The sequence below is a fragment of the Caretta caretta genome, chromosome 21 (genome assembly GCF_965140235.1).
Source record: "Caretta caretta isolate rCarCar2 chromosome 21, rCarCar1.hap1, whole genome shotgun sequence".
Taxonomy (NCBI): domain Eukaryota; kingdom Metazoa; phylum Chordata; order Testudines; family Cheloniidae; genus Caretta; species Caretta caretta.
In genome coordinates this window covers 6,103,051-6,120,068 of record NC_134226.1, presented here as the reverse complement: position 1 = coordinate 6,120,068, position 17,018 = coordinate 6,103,051, and the positions used below count along the sequence as shown (strand labels likewise).

General features: G+C 46.4%; 1 protein-coding gene across 1 annotated transcript in view; it reads left to right on the top strand.

Moving 5' to 3' along the window:
* Positions 1-17,018, top strand: part of RASSF5 (Ras association domain family member 5) — a 93,682-nt gene that overhangs the window by 20,219 nt on the left and 56,445 nt on the right. Inside the window, exon 2 of the mRNA XM_048826940.2 lies at positions 6,768-6,886. Within this exon, the coding sequence (XP_048682897.1) occupies positions 6,768-6,886 (119 nt within the window). The remainder of the gene's footprint in view (positions 1-6,767; positions 6,887-17,018) is intronic.

Genomic DNA, 17,018 nt, shown 5'->3' with positions numbered 1-17,018 from the left:
TTGCCATTGAAAATCGTTCTTGATAACAAAAAGAGGCCAAAGCAAAATGCTCACTTCCGAAAGGTCTTTATGGAGCTTCTACTTTATCGAGCAGTTGAACATCTTACAGTAACACAGATCATCTTCCAAGAAAAGCTGTGTCAGTTCTTTGTTTCCTAGGCAGTGTGTGTGTGTGAGGAGGGAGATAGGTAACATGTCATCTGTACATTTGAGACCATGTGAAATTTCCAATATCCTATCCAAGGGTGTTTCCAGGCAGAATCTGACAAGAGATTTGATTTAGGTACATACTTCAGTTACAGTAACTGGCAATGAAAGTGCTGATACAGAAAGACCTGTTTTCTTGCTAAACTTGCTCTTATAAATTGCTATGTAATCATACCACCTGCATAATCCTATTTAAACCAAGGATCTCAAGATGGTTTATAAAAAGCAGATTGGTACTTATTTGGCTCCCATCACCACAGTATCTGAGGGACTCCCAATATGTAATGTATTTATCCTCACAACACCCTGTAAGACATGGAAATGCTACTATCCCCATTACAAAGCTGGGCATCTGCTGCCCAGAGAGACTCAGGGTGTCTTCACTCACAAACTGTGTTTTTTACTATGGGTGTTAGCCCTCTGGCTGGCTGTGAAAAAGTAGTGAAGGCAAGGCACTTCAGTTTTACTGCAAGGCCACCCACAGATAGGGGGTACGGTGCTGACCTCACCTGGCTACCTCGCAGTTAACACTCCAAGTGCCTCACCTCCTCTTAGGATCTGACACCAAGATAACTCACCGGTCTCACCTTGTCATAAAGAAGGGCGGGGGACCCCCTTTCCAGCAGTGAAGACGTGGCATTTATGACTTCCTCATGGTCTGTAGAGGAGTAGGGAACTGAACCCAGGTCTGCTGAGTCTCAGGCTAGTGCCTGAAGCCTTGGCCTATCCTTCAGTGTTATCCCCATTTTGCTGATGGGGGAACTGATGTGTAGAGATGTGAAATGGACTTACCATAGAAATGCAGGGCTGGAAGGAACCTTGAGCTAGCCAGCCCTTATGCTGGGGCAGGACCATGTAAACCTAGACCATCCAGAAGCAGGGAATGGATTACTTGATTACGTGCTCTGTTCATTCCTTCTGGGGCACCTGGCATTGACCACTGTCGGAAGACAGGATACTGGGCTAGATGGACCTTTGGTCTGACCCAGTATGACCATTTTTATATACTTATCCCTGACAGGTGTTTGTCCAACCTGTTCTTAAAAACAACCAAGGAGAGGGATTCTACAACCTCCCTTGGTAACATATTCCAGAGCTTACCTATCCTTATTGTTAGAAAGTTTTTCCTAATGTATAACATAAATCTCCCTTGCTTCAGATTAAGCCGATTGCTTCTTGCCCTCCCTTCAGGGGACGTGGAGAGGAGTTGATCACCAGCTTCTTTTTAACGACCCATCATGTATTTAAAGACGGTTATCAGGTCCCCCTTTGCCGTCTTTTCTCAGGAGTAAACATGCCCAGTTTTTTAACCTTTCTTCGTAGGTCACGTTTTCTCAACCTTTCATCCTTTTTATTGCTCTCCTTTGGACTCTCCCCAGTTCGTCCACATCTTTCTTAAAGCGCAGTGCCTCAAACTGGGCACCATTCTCCAGCTGAGCCCTGACCAGCGCTGAATAGAGCGGAACTCCTGCGTCTTACATACCACGCTCCTCTTAATACACCCCAGAACGATATTCTCCTTTTTCTCAACTGCCTCAGCTTGCCCTGTGTCACACAATGAGTCAATGTCAGAGCTAGAAACAGAACTCAGAAGTCCTAACGTCCAGTAACTAGTGGATGATGGTGCCTATTTTAGGCCTTGACTACCACACCAACACTTTACGTACAAGTGACTGGTTACGTTACTGGTATCAGAAGGAAGGCATCTTGCTTCAGTTTAGCAGAGCCTTGCAATAGACGTGTTCTTCCACTGCTAGAAAATCAGTCTGTCAAACCCCCAACGCAAGAGGTGTGGTCAGAGTTGGAGGGACATCAGCTGCGATGCCCGAAAAGGAGCGTTGCTGTCAAGACTTGCGAGATGCAGTGTGGATTCAGTGGAATGGGATGTTACCTTCTACTCGGGGTATCCAAGTGTCAGCACTTCTCGTTTCAGATCAGGAGAAAAACTAGTAAAGAGTAAGGCAGGAAACTCCACCTGTGTCAGCTTTATAATAACTACTACAGGTTTCTGTTGGGCAAGGGTGCGTGAGTGACTAGGGACTGCTGTAGCAGAGAATTTTGTGCAAGGCTAGATGCATTTCCTCACCCACCAAGAGAAAGCAGGATTGTGCTAAAGACTCCTGCTGCCATAGTTCTAACCATTCTCTCTCTCCTCACCACTTAGAGATACTTTCCATGCTGATAAACCAATTCGTATCTCTGAACCTTTTCTCTGTGTGGGCGGGAAGGTGGCATGCTGGTAATGGTCTAGTGGAAGAATACAGGGCTCGTAGCTGGGAACTCCTTGACTGCATTCCAGCTCTGCTTCTGGAGTGGGGTTTTGGTCCAACTGGTTAGAGAGCTGGGAGCCAGATACACAACTTCAAATCCAAATACTCCCAAAGTGTGTGGCTTTGGGTCTGGAATTTTATTCTGGGCTCATCTCATCCGTAGCTTGACCTCCTGTGAATGGTTTCTTGTATTGGTCAGTTGGGAATTTTTTTGGTGGGGGGGGGCGTTCAGTATTTCTCTCTGTTTGTTTGAATATCGGGAAGGGCACATCTCTTAGTGTACTAATTGGAGTTGAGTGTAACATCTTGCACTAGGAAACACAAATCACTCAATCAAAGAAATGTAGATTTAATTTTATTTTATTTTATTTTTTGCAATGGTTCCATGTCTGACTCCGAATCCTCTTCAAGTTGTTCCACCTGAGCAGAGCTCAGTACCCACATGGAACAATTTACAGGACAAGGGTCTTAATTTTTTATATCACCTTTGCAGCAAATGTAGCTGTGTCTTTGGCTCCAAGTAGCCTGAACAAGGTACTGTACTGAGTGAGTGACTCTTGTGTGCTTACCACTCTTACGGTACTCTGGGAACTAAAACATCCGGTATTTCCCCTGTGAAGAATGTGTCTCGGGTTTTTCTTTCCTGTTCAAACCCTAAATTGATCAGATAAACCAAATATTTTCCTTCCTAAGTGTCCCGCATAGAAATAAAAGGAAAGAAATGGGAAGAAAACACTGCAAAGCTTTTCATTGCTCATGGCAACAGAGGTTTAGAATTACTCTCTTCCCCGCTGTTCATGGGTAAAAGTACTCGCTACTCTCCTGGAAGCATGGCTAATGTCATGTGTGTACTAGGGCAAGCGGGCTTTGTTTTCATGTTTAATTACAGTGCTTGTCACGCTTTGGGTTTCTGGGTTTTTTTCCCCCCCTTTCTCACAGTGCGTCACCAAGTGCTAATCTCGAGGGCTCACCTGCCTCTCTGCCAGTGTCTTAGCGTAAATGGGAGTAGGGTTTGCTTTTCTCCATTATTATTTTTGCCTTTATGCGTTCTGATGGCAAACGAATGTTTAAGGCAAGTGCTGAGGCAGCAAAGCCTGTGTCGTGTTGAGCGTTGCATGTAGGCGAGGCTTTTGGGACACGCGACTGAGAATTCCGTTAGCAGATCGTTTTTCGGTCTGACGGCTGCTATGTGGGGCACTGAGACGGGAAGCTCTTTGAGGCAGGGACCTGGCGGTGGGGCTGGTCTGCAGAGTGCCACGCGTACTCGGAGCGCTGTGAAAACCAGTTACGTCGCCAAGGTCATTTGAATAACCCCTGTGCCAAGCCAATACTGACAGGCTTCTGTTCACTGGTAAAGTGTAAACTTCAGCCCATTAACATATGTGATTATTTGGTGCTTCTCTGATACCTTTTGTCTCAGGATATCAGGGTACTCTGCAAATACTAGTGAAAGCCTCAATACCCCCATGAGAGTGGGGTGTATTATTACCCTCATTTCACATATGGGTAAACTCAGTGAGGTCATGATTTGGCCAATGTATCATAATCTAAATAGTATAGTCAAGAATAGGACCTAGGAGTCCTAAATCCCGGTTTTCCAACCACTAGTCTGCAACAATTCCCATTAACTAGTCTTTATTGGTACTTCCTGTGTACAGCTGTCTGGTTTGCACATGCATTTGCATGCTTGGTCACAATAAATGTGCGTGCAAATCACCAGTTAGGCATCTGACAGGCCATTTATGTGTGTCATTGTAGTAAATGTTTGTTTGCACATCACCTAGAACAATAAAAAGAAAAGGAGTACTTGTGGCACCTTAGAGACTAACCAATTTATTTGAGCATGAGCTTTCGTGAGCTACAGCTCACTTCATCAGATGTATACCGTGGAAACTGCAGCAGACTTTATATACACACAGAGAATATGAAACAATACCTCCTCCCACCCCACTGTCCTGCTGTCAGGGTGCCAATGCCTGAGATGATGGGGCGCCCAGGATTTCCAGGTTTATGGATCTTGGGTAGTAGATAGAATATCCCAGGTCGGGGTTCCAGGGGTGTGTCTGTGCGGATTTGATCTTGTGCTTTTTCAGGAAGTTTCTTGAGCAAATGCTGTAGTTGCTTTTGGTAACTCTCAGTGGGATCATAGGGTAATGGCTTGTAGAAACTCGTGTTGGAGAGCTGCCGAGCAGCCTCTTGTTCATATTCCGACCTATTCATGATGACAACAGCACCTCCTTTGTCAGCCTTTTTGATTATGATGTCAGAGTTGTTTCTGAGGCTGTGGATGGCATTGCGTTCCCCACAGTATGCCAACATTTTTATGGCTGATTTAGAACAACGCTTCCTCAGCTCTCGTCCCCTAAAGCCCCTACTCTACTTGCGCTATATTGATGACATCTTCATCATCTGGACCCATGGAAAAGAAGCCCTTGAGGAATTCCACCATGATTTCAACAATTTCCATCCCACCACCAACCTCAGCCTGGTCCAGTCCACACAAGAGATCCACTTCCTGGACACTACAGTGCTAATAAACAATGGCCACATAAACACCACCCTATACCGGAAACCTACTGACCGCTATTCCTACCTGCATGCCTCCAGCTTTCACCCTGACCACACCACACGATCCATCGTCTACAGCCAAGCTCTGCGATACAACCGCATTTGCTCCAACCCCTCAGACAGAGACAAACACCTACAAGATCTCTGTCAAGCTTTCTTACAACTACAATACCCACCTGCAGAAGTAAAGAAACAGATTGATAGAGCCAGAAGAGTTCCCAGAAGTTACCTACTACAGGACAGGCCTAACAAAGAAAATAACAGAACGCCACTAGCGGTCACCTTCAGCCCCCAACTAAAACCCCTCCAACGCATTATGAAGGATCTACAACCTATCCTAAAGGATGACCCAACACTCTCACAAGTCTTGGGAGACAGGCCAGTCCTTGCCTACAGACAGCCCCGCAACCTGAAGCAAATACTCACCAACAACCACATACCACACAACAGAACCACTAACCCAGGAACTTATCCTTGCAACAAAGCCCGTTGCCAATTGTGCCCACATATCTATTCAGGGGACACCATCACAGGGCCTAATAACATCAGCCACACTATCAGAGGCTCGTTCACCTGCACATCCACCAATGTGATATATGCCATCATGTGCCAGCAATGCCCCTCTGCCATGTACATTGGTCAAACTGGACAGTCTCTACGTAAAAGAATAAATGGACACAAATCAGATGTCAAGAATTATAACATTCATAAACCAGTCGGAGAACACTTCAATCTCTCTGGTCACGCAATCACAGACATGAAGGTCGCTATCTTAAAACAAAAAAAACTTCAAATCCAGACTCCAGCGAGAAACTGCTGAATTGGAATTCATTTGCAAATTGGATACTATTAATTTAGGCTTAAATAGAGACTGGGAGTGGCTAAGTCATTATGCAAGGTAGCCTGTTTCCTCTTGTTTTTTCCTACCCCCCCCCCCCCGATGTTCTGGTTTAACTTGGATTTAAACTTGGAGAGTGGTCAGTTTAGATGAGCTATTACCAGCAGGAGAGTGAGTTTGTGTGTGTATGGGGGTGGGGGGGATGTGAGAAGATGTGAGAAAACCTGGATCTATGCAGGAAATAGCCCGACTTGATTATGTAAAGAGTTGTCACTTTGGATGGGCTAGCACCAGCAGGAGAGTGAATTTGTGTGGGGGGGTGGAGGGTGAGAAAACCTGGATTTGTGCTGGAAATGGCCCACCTGTTGATCACTTTAGATAAGCTATTACCAGCAGGACAGTGGGGTGGGAGGAGGTATTGTTTCATATTCTCTGTGTGTATATAAAGTCTGCTGCAGTTTCCACGGTATACATCTGATGAAGTGAGCTGTAGCTCACGAAAGCTCATGCTCAAATAAATTGGTTAGTCTCTAAGGTGCCACAAGTACTCCTTTTCTTTTTGCGAATACAGACTAACACGGCTGTTCCTCTGACACCTAGAACAATGGGGCCTGAGTCCTGTGTAGGTTTTGGAGGCATTACCACAATGGAAATAATAATTGTGGCTGCAATTTGGGGTGGGTATATAGGCGTGCTTCACTTGCAGTTGCAATGGTGCCATCCTGGACATTGGGTTCTGTAACTTTAGAATTTGACCTTCAGCAGAAATCTGATGCCTTTTATTTCTCACTGTTTCATTGTTCTGTTTTTTATTCCCCTTTAAAACCATTCGTTATTTCTAAAGCATCCTTCAGTTTTGTTTGTTTTTTTTCCCCCCTGCTTAGATTGCAAATATACCTGCCATCAGGAATGCAGAAGCCTGATTCAGCTGGACTGCAGCCAACAAGGACAGCCCAGGAACAAACCCTCGCCAGAAAATACACTGACGCAAAACTGCAGCCAGGTACGGATTGGGGAGTCCCTGTGCTGGGTGGCTGGTGGGAGGGAAATGGGAGTTTTATGGCGGGTTGGGGTGTTGCTTCTCTGGCAAGCAGCTGCAGAGAGAGGACGGCGTGGCATTCTCCTCTTCTTTAGTGCTAATGACATTTCTCCAAGACTCTAGATTTTTTTTAAGCACCTCCCAATTAAATTCCTGTCCCTTCAGATTTCAGATACCAAGCTCTTGTCCCCTTGTGGTTTTAGCTTCTCTACTTAGTTTACTGGGGAGGATTTGCCAGCGGGGAATCAAATCATGCTTACGAGGCAGGTAACCAGAAGAAGCTGTCTGATTGTCCAGGGCTGTTACTTGGGCGGGATGGAGCGTGGGGTCAGCTTGCGCTCTGCAGCGTGAAATCTGATTATCCCATTCTGTGTGTGCACAGCTACAAATGTTGGTCAAGAGCCCTAAAATGATCCAGCCCTGCTTAAAATGCAGTCATCGCGACGGCTGCTTAACCTTGCACAAAAACCAGTGTGTGTCTGTTCCTTGCGCGGCTTTGAAAAATCTCAACCATTCACCCTTACAGAAAGGGTGGTGGGTTCATCAGTGACCGCCACTGGGCAGGGACTTGAGTTTTTGCGCCCAATCCTGGAGAAGGATGCCACAGTGCATTGCAGCCCCAGCTCAGCAAGGGTACTGAAGCAGATGCCTAATTATAAGCACGCGAGCCGTTCAAGTGAAGTCCATGGGAGTACTAGGGTGACCAGATGTCTCGATTTTATAGGGACCACCCCAATTTTGGGGGCTTTTTCTCATATTGGCACCTATTACCCCCCACCCCCCGTCCCGATTTTTTTACACTTGCTATCTGGTCACCCTAGGGAGTACTCCGATGTTTAGTTAGGCCTCTACGTAAGGACTTACGATCCAAAGAAATAGAAAGGGTCATCAGTCGCATTATTCGCTTTGTTTCTAAAATCTTCCCCTGCCAAATGAATGAGGCAAAATATTACAAGGCTGTTCCAGTGTCCGTTTATCCCACGGTGAAATTCACAGTCAGTCTTTCACTGGCTTCATGCAGGATATTAGTATCAAGTGACAGCAGCGAGGCTTCCCCAGAGAAACGTTTGCCCAGGTAAGAAATGGCTCCTGCTGCCTGGAGGAGGGATGTCAACAGGAGAGTAAGAAGTTGGTGCAGGGAGACACATCCACCTCCTCCATGATGGTTGTGGCTGTGCTGTACCCTCCCCATCCTTAACGTTGCTCTGAGATGTAAAGAGGAGGGCAACACCAGAAGCATGGTGAGTGTCTGGGCAAAGGCAAGCAAGGAGCAAAGGTTAGACAAATACATGTCGGGGGGCTCTGGATAATACTTAGCCCAGCCTCAGTGCAGGGGAGTGGACTAGAGGACCTGGTGAGGTCCATGCCCATTCTACATTTCTGTGATGCTATGATTGCTGTTTGATGCTGGCCTGCCAGGCACAGGCGTAGGAATAAAAGACCTGTTGGCTGAGTTGGGTATATGTCAGCCTAGTGCTCCTGTTTGGTGTGGTTCCCCTGCCAGATTCTTGTTAAGTTCCTGGCCGCAGCAGATCCTTTGTGCACATGGTCAAAAGACCCTGCACATTGTCACTAAGGAGGAAAGCTCTTGGGATGGGGCTGTGGCATGTTCACGTCACCCTGTACAAGGCCTGCTGGAAAGTCGTTGCATGTCCACCACATCAGGCAAGTCTTGGCCACTCCCTAATCCCGGCCATCGCCAAACCAAATACCAGCAGGAAACCTGCAGGGCTGAGCTGTCAGGCTTTATTGAAGGGGGTCATGTTGCAGTCAGCCCTGCTGGATGAGCTGCTGCTTTGAGTTGCCTGTTACCCAAGTGTATTTAGTGAACCGTTCAGTCTCCACTGATTCCATCCACTAGAGGGCAGAAGTGCTCAGTTATGTGTCAGAAGTCGCAAACTGCGATGGGTAAATGAGATTCTCCTATAGCTGCAGTCGGTTTTAGAGAACAAGGACAATGGTGAGCTCAGTCCCTTCTTTTGTCATGAAGTCCCGAATGACTGTGGATCTATTCCTCTTCTCCAAGTTTCAGATGCCTAGATTAGTCCCTCTGTGCTGCATCATTAATCTGCTGGTATTTGTGCCACAAAGGGAGGTGATTTAAAGCCGGTCATGGATGACTTTTCTGCTTAACCATAGAAACGGCGTTAGGTTGGCAACAAAGACCTGCGGGCACCGTCCACGTGTAAATAACGGGATTTGGACCATGACCTGCTGGTGTCAGTAGCATTGCCAGCCCTGGGAGGTTGGAAGGACTGGACGTTTTGTGGTTGAGGGGGTCTCAGTGTTCCATTCATCATGATTAGGGCCCGACCAAATCTGCCATCCATTTCGGTCAATTTCACGGTTTCAGATATTTAAATCTGAAATTTCACTGTGTTGTAACTGTGGGGGTCCTGACCCCAAAATGGAGTTTTTTTGCCAGGGGCGGAGGGGGGTTGCAAGGCTATTGTGGTGGGGGTCTTGGTATTGCCACACTTCTGCTCTGCTGCTGGCGGTGCTGCTGTCCCCAGAGCGGGGCTCCCATCGAGCAGCTGCGCAGCTTCCTGCGGCCAGGGGAGGTTCCCAGAAATGCATCTGACCTGGCCCTGGGAGTGGGCCCTGCAGGGGAAGAGGAAGTTATGGTCCCCCCCGCAGCCCAGCTGGGACTAGCATCTGGAGTCTGACACAGGGTAAGAGCCCCCAGGCCGGCCCCTCCCCTACACTCGCCAGATTTCACGGGGGAGATCAGATTTCACAGTCTGTGATGCTTTTTTCAAGGCCGTGAATTTGGTAGGACTCTAATCATGATAGTTTGAGCAGCAGAAGAGTTTCGAGAGGGTGGTCCATTGTGCTAGGGGCTGTACATTCATCAAGTAAGAGACAGTCCCTGCCCCAAAGATTTTACAGTCTGAATAGACATGGCAGGCAAAGGGTGGGAATAAAGGAAGGCTTATCCCCTTTTCACAGATGGGGAACTGAGGCATGGAGAGATGAAGTGACTTGCTCAAAGTTACACATGGAGTCTGGCAGAGCAGGGAATTGACCCCAGATCTCCTGAGTCCCTGTCCAGTGCCTTAACCAGAAGGCCACCCTTCTTTTACCAAGAGTTCTACTCATCCATATTTGAGCTGGTTCATGAGCAATGAATATAGCAATAAACTGGGGCAGATTGTGCCCATTTTAGGCTACCAGAACTTGATCCTCTGAATGACATGGCTGGTTTATTTTTTGCAGTTCGTGGGCTGCAGTGGGAGGCAGATTGGTCACTGGGCTGCAGTGGTTGAGTACTGACCTAGATATCCAAAGTCACCGAGCCTTTGGAAGGTGGCATCTCCTCCCCTCGGGAATGCTCACCTAGGAATGAATGTTCCTGTTCTGACAGTGCTGCTTTAGCACTATGACCAAAAATGGTCTGAACAGTCTGATCCGATTACCAGAGAGAGCGATAGCCTGTAAATTCTGAAGTGCAGGCAAAAACAAATATGCCTCGAGCCCATGACAGAAGCCAACAAATATCAGTAGGGATCTAAATAGCTAAGCTGTACCTTAATTAAGTAAAAACTGGCTCCTGCGGACAGGTAAAATCAGCAGGTCCTGTTTGGTTTGGACAGGTCAAACTGCGTGTTCTAGCAAAAGTGGAATGAGACCGTATCCTTTTATCAACAAACTGCCGCATTCCAGCTTTCGGGCCCGTTCCCCGCACTCTCCTTTTATGAGCAGACCTCTCCGATTGCCTCTTTCTTACGAGGCCGCTTCTCAAGAGGTAGAACTTTGCACGGCACCCCCGGTACCTAGTTCACCTGCCGTGCCCAGCAATGGCATTTCCTAAGAGAGGTTCAGTCAATGCTGATGGCAAAAATCCACCACAGACCAGTTGCGTGTCAGGTCAGCAAGAAGTCGGGGTGCACAGTGGCCCATCCAGCTTTCAGTGGTTCTTGATTGCCAAGGAGAGGTCATTTTGGTGTGCAAGGATGGGAAAATCGCTTTAAGGAGAGACAGCGCTGTTACTCCAGTACACTGCAAACAGCAAGGAGCATTCCCTGCCCCAATCTAAATAGACAAGACAGGCAGTAATCGCTGGTCGACCACAGGTAAAAGGTTAGGAAGTGCAAAACTTGGAAGTTAGCACCGATGAGACTTCCCTTTCTGCACTTCCTTGCCCTAGGACTTGCTTTGACCTGATGTTTGCAACGTACCCATTATTATGATTTAATATGCATGCTACCAAAGGTCTGCCTGGCACTCTGAACATCCAAGTTCTGTGCCCTGAGGATCTTGCCGTCTAAAGTGCTGAATCAGAGAGGTGGGTGTTAGGGGGCTTATTCCTTCACCCACTTACTTCCCTGGTCCTTCTCGCATGAACAGAGAGCAACAATACCCGAAGTCCAAAGGTGCAAACAATTCGATGTTTATTGGGGTGAACTTCCAGCAAGCATGATTCCAGTTTCCTTCCTTAGTATCCTCCTTCCCAGCTCTGACACCACAGAGCCTTACACCTGTGTCCCTGTTCCCATTCCTGCCCTTAGCCAAACATGATTCCAACTTCCTTACTCCTATTCCCTGTTCCCATTTCCCCCTTTAGCAAAACATGATTCCAATTTTCTTACCCCCATTCCCTGTTCCCATCTCCCCCTTTAGCAAAACATGATTCCAATTTTCTTACCCCCATTCCCTGTCCCCATCTCACACACCCACATGCCCACCCACACCCACACCCAGTCACTTCCTCATTGACTACAGATTATATAGTAAAATTTGAGTTCTGCTTAGCTATACCTTAACCAATCATTTTCCTGAAATTTAACTAACCAATCCTAACATATTGTAACATGATTATGTAACCAATTATATCCCACCACCTCAATTAGTTTACACCCAGCAAAATTAATTATACAGCAGACAGGAACAATCACAGAACCAGACAGAGATTATACAGACAAACAACAGCAAAGTGGGAACTATAATGACAAAACAATACAGAAGTGAGGATTTCACATCCCAGCTATTGATAAGTGAGTTCTTGCCAGACAGGATGCTATCCAACTAAGTTTCCTTTTACATTTTCTAGGCACTTCCCTTTCTCTGGAGGTGATAGGAATACAATCCTGTCCTGATAGTGCCTAACAGCCCAATAGCACCTTATTTCAATGTGACTAGTTTGGAATGTGAGGATGTGACCGGTCGCTTCCCAGCTTATGGCTGCCTCTGCTGCTTAGCCAAAGGCCTGAGCCTAAGCACAGGGCCACAAACTGTCACAGTAAGAGAAGGCCCTTACACTGGCAGACAGTGGTTTTGATTCTTTCTTTTATACCTCTATCACTAGCCAAGTGATAAGAATACACCTAAATTCTTAGAGTATAGGCCTTTACAGACAGGCCTGAATATCTATATCCTAACAGTGGGAGTGGGTATAGCTGGGTGGGACTGGTGCTAGAAGGTTAAAGGAAGGAGCAACTTTTAAGAAGAAACAGAGGGAATTCCTGTTTTCAGAGCAGAAGAGGAACTTTGGAGCCCCATGCACAGCACAGCCATGTGCCCCAAACCTCTCTGCAGCTGGAAGGGGCCCTGCTGCTCAGTGTTGGTTTTGCAGGAGGACCAGTGTCTTCCCCAGCAGTGTCGCCTGGGGGAGCTGGGTGGTAAGTGATGCTTGGAATGGCATGCATATGTGTTTGCACTGTGAGTGCTGCGGGCAGCCAGGAAGGTGCAATGTGATCACTTTGGTACATGGACAGCATTTCAGGGCACAGCAGGTTGCAAAGGAAATGCAGCTAAATAGCTCGAATACACAGCTGTTCCCAGTGTGAGGGGAGAGAGATTTTACACTGATTATTTCATCCTCTGTGTTCACCTGGTGATAGCAAATACTCAGTGAAATCCCCTCACTTGCTGTGTAATTGGAGCTGATCCAACATATGTCATTCTTCAGAGTAAAATTAACATCCCTCTCAGAGCACGAAGCCAATTTTATATGGGGAACTGGTCCGGCCTGTGGAGGGAGGCACTCTGTTAGCCTATGAACAGGGCACAGGGCAGCTCGTGCTTTACACTTTCCCCATTATATATGGGGAAACTGAGGCACAGAGAGGGGAAGTGAGTTTAACAAGCTGGGCTCGATGCAGGAATGGTTGAGTTAAATTCTCTGCCTGTGCTGTGCAGGAGTCATAGAGTTGAAGGCCAGAGGGACCACCAGATCCTCGAGTCTGACCTCCCTTATGTCACCGGTGGCCAACACCACCCTGCACCCAGACACAATTACAGCCCACAGGAGACTCGACAGTTGTGCCACAGGCAGAGCGCAGGAGTGACTGAAATGCACCAATGCCCGAGGCCTCTGCAACGTCTGGGAATTGAGGAAGTGAGGGAAACCCAGATAAGTGACCCACACACTGCAGAGGAAGGTGAAGAACGCACTCACGTAGTTAAACACACAGATAGAAACAGACCCACACAGATAATCCTGGCAAGTGACCCCCCACACTCCACAGGAAGGTAAAAAACCCCAAGGTCACTGCAGGTTTGACCTGGAGAAGAATTGCTTCCCAGCCCCGCACATGGCGATGGGTTAGACCCTGAGCAAGTGAGCAAGAGCCAGCCAGCCAGACACTTAATAGAGAATGCTCGGTGCCACCTCAGAGCCCTGGCTCACCCCGTCCAATGTTCCATGGCCATCTCTGATGCTTCAGAGGAAGGTGACACAAAACCCCAAACCCCAGAATACAGTGGTGGGGCGGGGAAACCCTTCCTTACCCCCTGTGGGTGATCGGCTGAAGCCCTGAAGCATGACGAGGTCAGACTAGTTGATCACAATGGTCCCTACTGACCTTAAATCAATGAATGAGTGACTTGTCCAGGGGAAGACAGTGAGTCAGTGGCAGAGCCAAGAATAGAAGCCAGGCCTCCTGACTTCTAGTCCCTCTCAAGTATTCTTACTATGCACTGATTTGTGGGCCACTGGACCTGTTGCTGGCTGACTGACTGACTGACTTGCTGTCCCCAGATTCCTTCTCCATGGTGACCTTTATGGAGCTGATGCACAATTGCCACATGCACCCGCTCTGCAGCTCCCCCACCGCATGGTGCAGAAATGGGGTTGGGGAGGCTTCTGCAGACCCTACTCGAGTGGGCGAGTTTCATCCTGTGACAGTGAGCTCTTTATGCAAATGCTAACACTAATGGGGTGTGTGCTTTGGTTGGGTCCTGCACCCAGCTGCTGCAGTGATAGGCATGGCAGAAGCACCTGGCTACACAGACAGACTTGACTTATGGAGTCCTCCCTTCCACTGGGTTTTTAACGGAGCTGTTTAAAACCCAAAAGGATAAAACTTGGCAGGCGGGTTGTAAATGCTGGCACCGTGATTTATCATTCTGCGAAAAGGACTGTAGGTTGATCAATGGTGAATCCATTCACAAAAAAAAAAAAGGAGGGATTTCTCATGCTGGCTTCTTAAAATTGCTTTTGGTGAAACATTGCTAACGATGGAGCTGTGATGTTTTGAACCGTTTTATCCCCTTCTGTAGCTGGGACCTTTTTAGTATTTTAGTTTTGTAGGAATATGAGGGGGAAATCATTTAAAATGAGCGATTTATGGAATATTCGTGTCACTTAAATGATGAAGGGTTGAAATCTCCTTTTTCCTCTGGCTCTCATTTAAGTTAGCAAATACCTGTATTCTCCTTACACTTATTATTATTTATTAATCACATTTATCATGTTTAGTGCCTAATGACTGACCAAAAATGGGGCTTCAGTGTGGTAGGTGATGTACTAGGCTTTGTCTTCAGAGAAGCACCGTCCCTCCCTGAAGAGCTTATAGTCTAAATAGCCAAGACAGACACAGAGTGAGGGAAAGGAGTATATAACACATAATAGACTTCTAGAATTTGGTGCACCGCTCTAGCCACAAGCCACATATCCAATGGGCACCTGTGCCATCTTAAAATGGGCAGAGAAGATGAAAGGTATGGGGAGGGACTGTACCATACAAGTAGGCTTGGAAGAATTAGGTTTTTATCAGGAAATGTTGATTTCACCAAACACACAAACAAACTAAAAGATATTTCTGTCGACATTAACTGAAATTTACAGCTAGATAAAGTAAGAAAAACGCAGCTCGAGAATTTTAGTTTCATTTAAGGATATTTACTTTGTATATTTTTGACCGTGATGTTGACCATTTTTCAACACTATAAAGCTTTAACTTTTTTAATGTCAACATCTACGGTAAATAATTGTCTTCCCCCCCGCACCCTACAATTTCCTGCAACTGTGAAAATTTAAATCAATAAAAATAAAAAAGCTTAAAAATTCATACTTTTGTGCAATTGTGAAAATTTAGAGATTAAAAAATAGAAAAAATGCTTAAAATAAGCATTGATATCCTTTGAAATTATATATTAAAAAAAAATCAAATCAAATTCTGCCAGGCCTGCATGCAAGCAAGATGATACACGTTCAATCTGAACTTAATAGAAATCTCAGGAGTAATAGGGGTTTAATTCATTTGTAGTAATGAATGTGAATGCAGCCACTCTCTTCATATCGTGCAAACCTTGGTTGTGCGCCTTGGCTCTTATTTTCCACCTGTTCTTGAACAATTTTCCAATGTTTTAGGCACAAACTGCTCTGTATTCCAGTTTTCATTTGCTCCACTTTCCACTTACTGTATCTCCAAGAAACACGGGTTGGTTGGCGATTGTTGTTTTTAGTGGATAGTACAAGCGGGGGTGCTGGGACAGTTTGTATAGTGGGGTGCGGAGAGCCATTGAACCAAACTGTAAAACCTTTATATGATGGAAACGACTTCAAGCTTCAGTCCCCCCCTGTCCCCTAGTTCTAGCAACTGTGAATACAAGGAAGTATATGAATTGAGAGGGAATCAGAGAAGAGCAATAGAAATAGTGAAGCAGCAGGAGAAAGTGATTTATGATGAAAGGTTAAAAGATCTGAATATGTTTCATTTGGCCAAACGATGACTCTTGGAGAACAAACGTGATGAGCAGCTGCGGGTAATCCTGCAGGGTGCAAGCTCCAAGGGGGGCAGTAATTTGCTGGGGTGGTTTAAGGGAGTGTGACTGCCATTACCAGGATGAAATTTAAGAACAAGAAAATGTATCTGTCTTAGAGTTTTATACTGCTGCCCATCTGGGTAGTATCTGGGTGCCTTCTGTGTAAAATCAATAGCAATAGTGAAATCCTTAGTGGACTTCGTGGCGTCTCTGGTACTTCTCCCTTTTGTGGGGGGGTCAAACCTCTGCTTGGAGTAAAGGGTTTTTTTGAACTGTGTGTGTGTTTAGAGGTAGATTAAAGTTAAGGTGGTGTATCAGGGAAAACTTCCTGTTGGTGGAGAGTATTCTACTGGAGAATAGTTTCCCAAGGGAAGTCCCAGAATCTTTATTGCTTGCAGTGTTTAAAACAGGACTAGATAAAGCCTTGCTGGATATACTGCACACTACCAGTCCTGTACTGACTGGAGGTATAGGTTCATTGGCATCTCTACCTGCTGTGTAATTATTTTTTTTTTACGATATCCTTAACCCTTCCAAAAAATTGGGCTTGTTTAGTCTGGAGAAGAGACGGCTGTGCAATTTAAGTGCATAGAAAGTTCTTACAAGGAGGAGGTTGAAAAATTGTTCTCTTTAACCTCCGAGGATAGGACAAGAAGCAATGGGCTTAAATTGCAGCCAGGGCGGTTTAGGCTGGACATTAGGAAAAACTTCCTGTCAGGGTGGTTAAGCACTGGAATAAGTACTAGGGAGACTGTGGAATCTCCATTATTGGAGGTTTTTAAAACAGGTTAGACAAACACCTGTCAGGAATGGTCTAGTTATTACATAGTCCTGCCTTGAGTGCAGGGGCTGAACTAGATGATCTCCCAAGGTCCCTTCCAGTCCTACATTTCCCTGATTCTGTGATTCCAAACATGAATTTATGTTCCCCTCAGTAGAACAGATTGGGCTTCTTCAAGACCTTTGTTTAGTGCAGAGGTGGGTAAACTATGGCCCGTGGGCCACATCCGGCCTGCGGGACCGTCCTGCCTGGCCCCTGAGCTCCCGGCCTGGGATGCTAGCCCCTGGCCCCTCCCCTGCTGTCCCCCCTCCCCCGCAGCCACACCGC